This window comes from Tachypleus tridentatus, chromosome 2 (assembly GCF_004210375.1).
Source record: "Tachypleus tridentatus isolate NWPU-2018 chromosome 2, ASM421037v1, whole genome shotgun sequence".
In the NCBI taxonomy this organism is placed as follows: Eukaryota; Metazoa; Arthropoda; class Merostomata; order Xiphosura; family Limulidae; genus Tachypleus; species Tachypleus tridentatus.
This window is the reverse complement of record NC_134826.1, coordinates 54,471,752-54,481,983: the sequence shown is the minus strand read 5'-3', so window position 1 is coordinate 54,481,983 and position 10,232 is coordinate 54,471,752. Positions and strand designations below refer to the sequence as shown.

The window sequence follows — 10,232 nt, the reverse complement described above, 5'->3', positions numbered from 1 at the left end:
ATGATAAACAGTAGTAAGTGGATCACATATCTAGTTTTTAACATCCTTCAAAACCTTTGGGGAAATATCTGATCCAGAAGTCTTATCGTTTTTTTTAACTTTCCAATTTTTCCTTAACCATCTCAGAGTGAATATAGTTTTCTCGTTTGATCTTTATTCATTTATCAACTGTTCAAGATGTGAAATACTGCTTAAATCTTTATTAGTTTAAAACCGAAGAAAACGTAAAATTCCATAACCCAACCACCAGCCTTCCTTCATCATCCCTCAAAGGTTCTACCCCCATTTTAAGATATTGTTTACCCTTAATATATTTTTAAAAGTCCTTACTGTTAATTTTTACATTTTCAGCCAACCCTCTCTCGTACATCATTTTTGATCTCCTAACGTCCTGTTTCACCTACTTTCTTGACCATCTATAATTTTCTGAATTTCCTATCATATCAGTCAATTTAAGACATTTAAATTTATGATGCTTGACCTTAAATTTATATCTTAAACTCCTTGTTAGCCAACCTGGTTGTTTACTTGCAGATACCCTCTTTCTTACATTGAATGTTTAAAAAAATATCTATAAACATTTTCCACATCTCATCAGTATCTCCAAATAACTCAGCTGCCCATTTCACGACTGATAATTCTTGTCGCATCCCTTCAAAATTTGTTGGTTGTTTTTAAATTATCAATGAAAAGAGCTTTACCCTTTACTTCCATGTGCATAAAATATCGAACTTAATAGTACAACGATCACTTGCACCCAGATGTTCCTCAATTTCCACCCTCTCAATCATTTCTATATTTGAAATTAACAATAAACCTACAATAACATTAGTTCTATTTGTTTCCTAGACCAATTGGTGAGAGAAGTCATCTTGAACAGTTTCCAGAAACCTTTCTCCCTCATAGTTTGACTCTAGCAGTACCCAATCAATATGCTAACATCAAATATGACTATCAAAACTGCAAAAATCTTAATTCCATCGTAAACTTTCTCAGTAATTTCATCAGTACCATCTAGTTGTCTGTAACAAATTCCTACTAAGAGCTTTTCCCCTTCATATCCACGAACAGAAACCCAAATAGAATCAATCTTCTTACTGTTAAACCTTAATATCCTCAACTTGAAGAGGATGTAACTTACACTTTACATATAAAGCCATTCCTCACTTTTTTAATACTCTAACCCTATTAAATAGCCCCGAACCCTGTATTTAAAAGAAACTTCTGTCAATAAAATCATCTATGTTTAACCATAATCCAGTTATTTCTGTTACACCAAATTTCTCCATTCCTACCAATGCTGTAAGGTCATGTATTTTATTTTTTACACTTCTAACATTACAATAGCAACAATTAAGCCTATTCTTAAAACTACTTCTACATATAATAGCAACAGTTAAGCCTACCCTTATAACTACTTCTATACTCATTTCTTATGTTCAACTTTTCTTTGGTTCTTATTATTTTGCATCTAGTTTTCCCAGCCCTCACCTCACCACTGTCTTGTCCTAAGTAAACATTTCCCTTACAGTTGAGCTTACTTTAAATGCCCTTGTATTTAATATGTTACCTGACCTAACTTTTCCACATTAGCCATTACGTGCACTACAAAAATTGCATCTCTGCTAGCTCCCTTTATTGTATCTTCCACCTGTGCCCTAGTTTAATTTTCCATATTTACCATACTGACTATTCTAGCCACATAAAACACTTGTATTAGGCCTATTGGATTTTCCACAGTAGAGTATATTCTTCATTCAGTCTTTTAGCATATGTATAAAGGAAAAATGTATAATAATAATAATAATTTAACCACACTGTGTCCGCCTAACCATTGCTGACGACGCGTTTCACTGAATACAGACCTCATCAAGACAGCTAATGAAATTAACAGAAAAACAAAATTAAACCCCATCACCTCTAATAATACTTCAACACATTCTATGCACTTTCAAAAGTGGATGTAATTGAATATAGTCTTAAAACTCCAAAGAGTTTATCAAGTTAAACAAAAAAAGAAGAAAAACCGTATGGTGGCTTTCGACATAATATATTCACTGAAGTCCCAATAGATGATGTTATAAACGCATTATCTTTACTCTTAAATAAAATTTTAACCGAGCCAACAATTGGAGAGGAACTTAGACAACTCGTTAAATAACGTTAGCAACTCACAATTCCACTTCAATACAACACCCAACTCACGGTTTTCACACCGGCAGTTTTCGTTTCCTTGGTGTGTAAAAGAAACACAAATCATCTAAGCCAGGGTTTGAAACTTTTTATTAGATAATTATATGCATAACAGCACCTCAAGCTCCACATCTGTGTACAGTTTTAAGAAAGCATAATGAAACACAAGTTTCCAAACTGTTTTTTTTCTTCTGAGGACAAGATGTTTTACTACAATAAATATAACAGTAATCAGATAGTTTGGAAATAAAACAGTGCTGTGTCTGATGTATCGTGAAGGGAAGGTATATCACAGGCAAGTTACCATAAACTTCAGTGATATAAAAGTACTAAGGTTCTTTACGACCGTTACATTTATAACTGACAAGTTTTATCCAGAAATATACATGATATACAGGGGCAGTCTAAGCTATTCTTCAGTCCCATAATGATAATATTGGGGTGGTCTTCCTTGTGTGGAGCCCTAGGCAAGATTGCCTATGATGATACATATTAACAGTGTACAAATTCCACTCACATGGGTTAAATAATTCTTGTTTGTATAACTGGATAACAGGAATTAACACAGTTGTTGTAATACATCTTTTAAAAACCCAACTTTTACAAAAACACCTGATTGACCTGGATGTCTTACCTCAATCCAAGTTTGTTTTTTTCTTTTTTAACTTCATAGATATGGATTTATTTCAAATGTGCCTTTTATAATGTTTATGGTCAATCAGTGTAGATATAAGATAAAAACACACCAGGAATCATTCCCTCACTGTACAATGTGCTTTATTTACACAAACAGGCAGGCCTTCAACTGAAGTAAATTATCCAGTTTTTTTTTAACCACCTTGTACATTTTATGTAATGCTCAACAATTTTGTTTTCCACAAATATTCACATAAAATCATGTTTTCAACATTTTGTTACATTAAAGAAAATTCTCCATTTTAACCTATAGTGCACAAAGGAACAAGAAATCTTGTATCCAAAGTGGAACAAGCAGTCCTCAACACAACAACATTTGCCATCTTGATTGTGAAGTAAAACATATGTGACACCATCATGTGAATTAAATTAAACTGAATTAAAGAACAAGTTCACTGTTCTGGAATCATGTGTCACAAAGTGACTTGTATGCTTTACAACTTAGTGCTGTATAATTAAAGTTACAGTTAAGCTGTACGTACGTTTATTATCACCCACATTTTTAAATAGAGAACATTAAGATCTAAATACTAGTCTGAAAAATGAAATCTTTTATTTTTTTAAACAAACATTATTTAAATCGAATATATAAACCATTTTATGAATAATGTTTTAATGGCTTACTAAATATAAAAATGCAACAAAACACATGGTTACATATCTTACGAGCAAAAACACCATTTTAATGTCATAAGCTTATTACTACCAAGTGCAAGCCATACACAAGTATATCAAACAATTGTTAGCTACTGTATATTTACAGCTTAAAGAACTGTAACAAACAAAAAAATCCCTTGAAATAAAAATAGTTTGTTGTAGATGTATGGTACAGGTAACCATATTCTCGATTAAAAAACAGACATTAAAAACCACGATTTTAATAGAAAAAAAATTCTGTTCATGAACATTGTTAAAATCAATAAATTTAAATAATCTTTTACTTAATAACTTAATAACACATTATTACATCTTACACAAACATGTTATTACACAACTGACACAAACACATTGTTACATAACTCACAAACATTATTACATAACTCACAAACACATTATTACATAACTCACAAAAACATATTAGATATATATACATACACATACATTTCACACTTGGCACAAAGAACAGTTACATTTCTACTCTTATTATTCTGTACAATCCTCTCAGGAACAAAACAAACCAGATATAACCGTGACTGAAACTGTTTTTTTAGTGCAAACATACACCATGGGCTATCTGCATCCTGCTCATATTGTAGTGATGTAATTCAAAAAACTAGACAAAAGTGAAAACTTTCCACACTGTATGGAAATTTTATTCAAAGAGTGAAAACATTTCTTCCATAAAAAATGGATAATTTCATACAGTAAGTAACATTCTCCGATTCCATAAAAATTAAAAATACATTAGTTCACATAAATGTACAAAACTCGATGTCCACTAATTTATTGGAACATTACCAAGTTGCTGTTGAAACATTCACATAAATAAAGACTAAAAATAGTGTCATACTGTATTCACAAATATAAATAAATTCAATGTTTGTCCGAACGGGATACCCTCTGCCACAATAAAAAATTCATTATATAAAGTCTTAAATACCACATTTATGTTATTTCCAGGCTTAATGATAGAAATACTTCTTCATCGAGCACCCCCACAGTTACATCGGTCAACAAGTAATAGAATTCAAACAAGATAAATGCTGACAGTAAGTTCACTTTGAACACAAGGTCTCCATTTATCCCACTTCCTTTACATGTTCAGTATGTGCTTACATAAGGGAATTAATAATACACATTTTAGTGGATCAATGGCAGTACTTCACTGAAGACTTAACAAATGAAACACCAGAAACTCAGGTTCTGTCAGAAGACTGCTATTACCTTTAGTAAAGTCTGTTGGAACAATGTCTTCAGTGTAAACAACTATCTCATCTCACTATAATGTTTAAATTACCAATGGTTAGATCATCTCTGTTATGAATCATTTTGAGATGGGAAAATAAATGGATGATAGTCACCATAAGAAACAAAACAAAGTTCTCAGTATAATGCAGAATCTTATAGTTCTTTTCTTAATGCAAAAATAAACAATGGGCTATCTGCACTTTGCCTACCACGGATAATCAAACCACAGTTTTAGTGTTTAAGTCCATAAATCTCACTGCTGACCAGCTGGAGGACTAATTCGGATGGAAAGACCAAACTAAACTCGATTGTACAGCTGCAGCCAGCCACAATGCATGACCTCCAGGTCATTATATTGTAACTTATATCTTCAGCAGGTTAGGACACTTTCACTATTTGTGTGATGTAAAGACCACTTCCCATGTGAATATCCCAGAACACAAGATGTGAAGAAGAACATTAAGGTCTGTTGGTAATAATCTGATGGAGAGCAAATGCAAAGTACATGCTATTGCATAAAATATTCTGAACGATCAGGGGGGCTATCTTTCTCAAACCTTTTTGCTTCCTCTTGCATACTTTCTTTGATTTTTAGTATAGCTTCTGACTCATTCTGATCCTGGATAAAGGACATAATCTAACTTCAGTTACATGCACACAAAATCTATGTTATCATAATTTAAAAAAAAAAGAAAAACAGGTAACATGTTGCTTGGAAAATAGATGTCCCTAACATGTACTTAAAACTAATTTTATGACAAATGTATTTTACTGTCTGTGAAACATACAGCATTTACACATTATCAGCATGAATGAGGCATTTTGGTGTGGTTACAAGCCCATAAGAACAAGAAAAAAAATGAGAAAAAAACAGTTTTGAACGTCTTAAAGGAGAAAAGCTTATTTTTGTATTTGTAGTAAATGTAAAATGTGATAAAAATGATTTCAATAGAAAACAAAACATCTCTATTAATTCACAGTTGAAGACTAAAACTGAGCTGAGATGAAGAAAACACAAAACTAAATAATACAGTCCCAAAAGGTGGACAATGAAGGACATGGTTGGAAAACTTAACATTTTGTGAAACTTTAATAGTGGAACTGACAACAACAGTGCTGGAAAAACACCACTGACATTATTTGTAGATCTACAATAAGTTTGTTTTTACATGATACAACTTTCCCCTTCGAGTTAAGACTTTGCAAAGAGTACCATTATGGCCCTTCACACGCCAAGCTTTGCCTCTCAGAAATTTAAGTGCAGTATATCATGAATTATTTTAGCTTGTAAGTTTTCTCTCTTGATAAGGGTGAATTTAAAGTTTGGCAATGCCAAGTTGGTTCTTTGACTGAGTCTTGGTTGAGAGGAAGGAAACTAAAAGCATTTTTAAATTATTCCATGATAGGAAAATAGATTGGAGAACTTCTACAGAAGAAAGCTACAGTCTATTCTATAAGTCAAAAGTAGCATAAGCCAGTTCATTGCAAAGAAAAACATTTATCTGTGAGGGGGAAAATGTATGCAGACAGACATAAGCCAAATGAAAAAAATATATTATGTGTACTTACATATTGAAAAGAGAAAAAAAATAACAGATAGACAGAAAACTAACTGACCTTCAGCTACAGTTTGAGTCTTCACTCTGTGAAAGATCATAAGAAGCAAGAGAGTCAGTGCATTAAAAGTGAGGGTAATGACTCCAGTGAAGAGGCCAACGTACCTGTGATTTTATCCTGCACTTAAATTTCACAAGGGTGCCCCCTGGTGACCAGCACAAGCCTGTAAATGGCACTGGATGTCAATTCCCGATGCATCCCCTGGCATCTGTATCCCAAGAATATAGTGTCAATGGTTGGCCTTCAATACATGCTGGAACCAACTAGAATCTTGTTGGCCTTCTACATATTCACAATGAAACCAACTAGAATCTTGTTGGCCTTCTACATATACAATGAAACCAACTAGAATCTTGTTGGCCTTCTACATATACACTGAAACCAACTAGAATCTTGTTGGCCTTCTACATATACACTGAAACCAACTAGAACCTTGTTGGCCTTCGATATATACACACTGAAACAAACTAGAACCTTGGTGGCCTTTGATATATACACTGAAACCAACTAGAATCTTGGTGGCCTTCTACATATACACTGAAACCAACTAGAATCTTGTTGGCCTTCTACATATACACTGAAACCAACTAGAATCTTGTTGGCCTTCGATATATACACACTAAAACAAACTAGAACCTTGGTGGCCTTTGATATATACACTGAAACCAACTAGAATCTTGGTGGCCTTCTACATATACACTGAAACCACCTAGAATCTTGTTGGCCTTCTATATACAAAATAAACCAACTAGAATCTTGGCCAAACCTCAGTACTGAAATCTTAAGTTATACTGTTACTGTTCTTTAAACACAAATGAAAAGCATTTGTTTTCAGAAATATGTTTATATAAGGAGAAGAAAATAACCAATACTTACACTATCCTGTCCGTAACCAGGGATACCATACTCAACCATAGGAGGTCCATCCTCTCTCGGAGTCCCTGGTCCATTAGCAGGAGATGTTTTTATTCCATCCAAGCCATCACCTAAAACATCACTCACTTTTAATTGTGTGTTGAATGACTCTGGACAAAAAATCTTATATCTGTTAAAATATTGCTGGCAGTGAAATAACCCTCAGGTACTTTTCATATCACACTAGCACATTGTGCAAATATTCATGTTATTGTAAATAATTTTAATTGTGTTTAAACAGAACTATAATTATTATTATAAATAATAAAATATAAATCTTATTATTTTAGTTATTCTTGCTTTAACTAATTTGTATGTTGAGATAAACACTCCATATATTCAACTAATGCTCTCTAATTTTTCAAAAAGTACTCAAACTTCAACAGATAAACATCTGTAATTATAATACCCACCATTCATTAAAGGTGCACCCATATCAGGTCCCATAGGCCCCATGGGACCATCAGGTCCCAGACCCATTGGAAACTAAAGAAAGAAAGATTAATCAAAGGAATATTCATATTTTTATGAATTAATAATATAAACTGTTATTATTATTATATATTATCATTATTTTTTGTGAAAGAAAAAGTGGTATTCCAAACTTGGAAAATAACATGTTACAATTTTATCTTTAATGAAGAAACATTGTTATTATATTTTTTTATTTTGGAGCAAAAGTTACAGTCTAGAAACAGGCTTCTCACAAAGCTTTAAAAATCAGAGTTTAAAACTACATGTATGCACATATTTGATTAATTATCTGTATCACCAACTGCATGACAAGTGGGTAATTAAAACCTTTTAATTCTGTATGAATGTTCCATTTTCAAAACCAGCTTTTCATATTTAGACAAAATTTAAGATTCTTTATATCATTGTCTCTTGGGACTGAAAACTCTCTCATTTCTGCTACTATTGTTATATGGAAATATTTTAATGTTATGCTGTCTGATGATGGGAAAGATTACTACCAGCTAATGTAGTGTTAGTATTTATAATTCTGAGACTTCTGTATTCTTTGGAGTACCAACAGATCTCATTTAAATCTTTGCACACACACACACACACTAACTATACACAATTTTCTTTATGAATGTTTTTTAAACAGAAATTAAATTTTAATGCCTTTTGTACATAGAAGATAAAATACTCCTCTCTGAAAAATATTAGAAAACCACACAATCCACTTATTAACCTAAGGGCTGTTATCTTGGTGCAAAATTCCTTACCCCTGACATACTGCCAGCTGGAACAGACTTCATCATTGTATACATTGCATCTCCACCAGAATTAGATGAATCTGGACAAACAGAATAAATTTATCACAAAAATACAAATGGCCTAAAAATCAGAGTTAATGGAACTTACACACACACATAGTTTGTGCAATATCAGATATAAATATGATTTAAAGATTCATGCACATACAAATGTGTTTAAATTCGAAGAATTCAGACACACAGAACATCTTTAAAACAATGCTATGAATAAATCTTTCCATGGAAATTAAACCTAATCAGTTATACAGCTCACAAAAATAGATTACAAATGTTTGGGGCACAAAAAGTGATGTTTCTCCCACAACATACCATCAGTACCACCACCACCACATTCTTCATATAAATAATGGCTTCAATGAGATCATAAAGAAACCATGCCTTAATTGTGTTTACAACTGTTATATTTACTAAAATAGTTATGTGGTTTTAATCTGACCCTGTAGACTGTTAGGAAAGCATGCCTTAATTGTGTTTACTGTTGTTATCATTAGAGAAACAGATGTGTGGTTTTATACTGACAGACACCCAGCATGTATACTAATGTGTTTTTTCTCCTTCCTACATTTCACACACTCAGAATACATAGAGTAAATATATATACAAGAAATTACAGAGGAGATTACTGAAAAAAAATAAACATCTGATAAAAAAACACAACAAGATTAATAAAGATAAATAATTATGAATACTGTAAAAAACTTCTCAAACAATACAGTACATATAGCTTGTATTTTTAAAACAATTTAGATGATATACAATGATGTATACAAGTCCTTCTACTATGCATTACTAAAATAGCACAGAACTTTAAACATGAGAAATAATCATGCCTTTTTTCATAAAATTTTTTGTATGTGTAAAATTCAAACCTATATTTCATTATTTACAAAAATAGAAATTTTTGTTTCTTTTAAATTATTTACTACAACTGTAACTTTTATAATACCAGCACCTTATTAATGTTGATAATTGAATCCATCGGAAGCTTGATATACAAGTAAACGTATCTCATATATAATAACATATCTGATATCAAAGTACACATGTTTACTAAAGTTATTAATTTTACTGAGTAACATAAAGTAAATTATTCCCTAATTAATGTGTTTACATAGGTAGTTTAATTCCCATAATTTCTAAACTATGTGACTACATTTCACTGTGATTACAGTTTTACGGTTATGAGATAAAACAATTATAAGTGAATAAAATGGCCAAGAGTGCCTACTCAATACTGAGTTGAAACTTTCTGAATATGAAGAAAAAAAAGTGTTCTGATTACTAAATAGACTGAACAACCTTATCACCAGCCATAGTACATCACATTATGTTTAATACATAAGGAATATAAGTCATCTATATATATAGAGTGAACAACGTTCTCACCTAGTGTAGCACATCACATCATGTTTAATATATAAGGAATACATGACTATTGTATATGTAGACTGAACAACGGTCTCACTTGGTGTAGTACATCACATTATGTTTAATACATAAGAAATACATGTCTATTGTATACATACATTAAAAATAAATATTAAATAATATGAATATTAATATATAAATATTAAATAATATATTTAATTCATAATAATTTTGTTAATAAAGTGAAAAAGG

At 31.7% G+C, this 10,232-nt stretch overlaps 1 protein-coding gene across 8 annotated transcripts in view; it reads right to left on the bottom strand.

Moving 5' to 3' along the window:
• Positions 1-2,953: 2,953 nt before the first annotated feature.
• LOC143243844 (single-stranded DNA-binding protein 3-like) overlaps positions 2,954-10,232 on the bottom strand; it is a 65,277-nt gene continuing 57,998 nt past the window's right edge. For 5 of the 8 annotated variants that reach the window (XM_076487544.1, XM_076487545.1, XM_076487546.1 and 2 more), the window contains 4 exons: positions 8,562-8,632; positions 7,743-7,815; positions 7,291-7,400; positions 2,954-5,416 (listed from right to left, as the gene is read on the bottom strand). In XM_076487544.1, the coding sequence (XP_076343659.1) occupies positions 5,306-5,416; positions 7,291-7,400; positions 7,743-7,815; positions 8,562-8,632 (365 nt within the window). In that variant the 3' untranslated portion in view covers positions 2,954-5,305. Of the gene's footprint in view, positions 5,417-6,518; positions 6,623-7,290; positions 7,401-7,742; positions 7,816-8,561; positions 8,633-10,232 lie in introns of all 8 variants that reach the window. The other 3 variants (XM_076487547.1, XM_076487549.1, XM_076487551.1) reach the window with 1 other exon arrangement.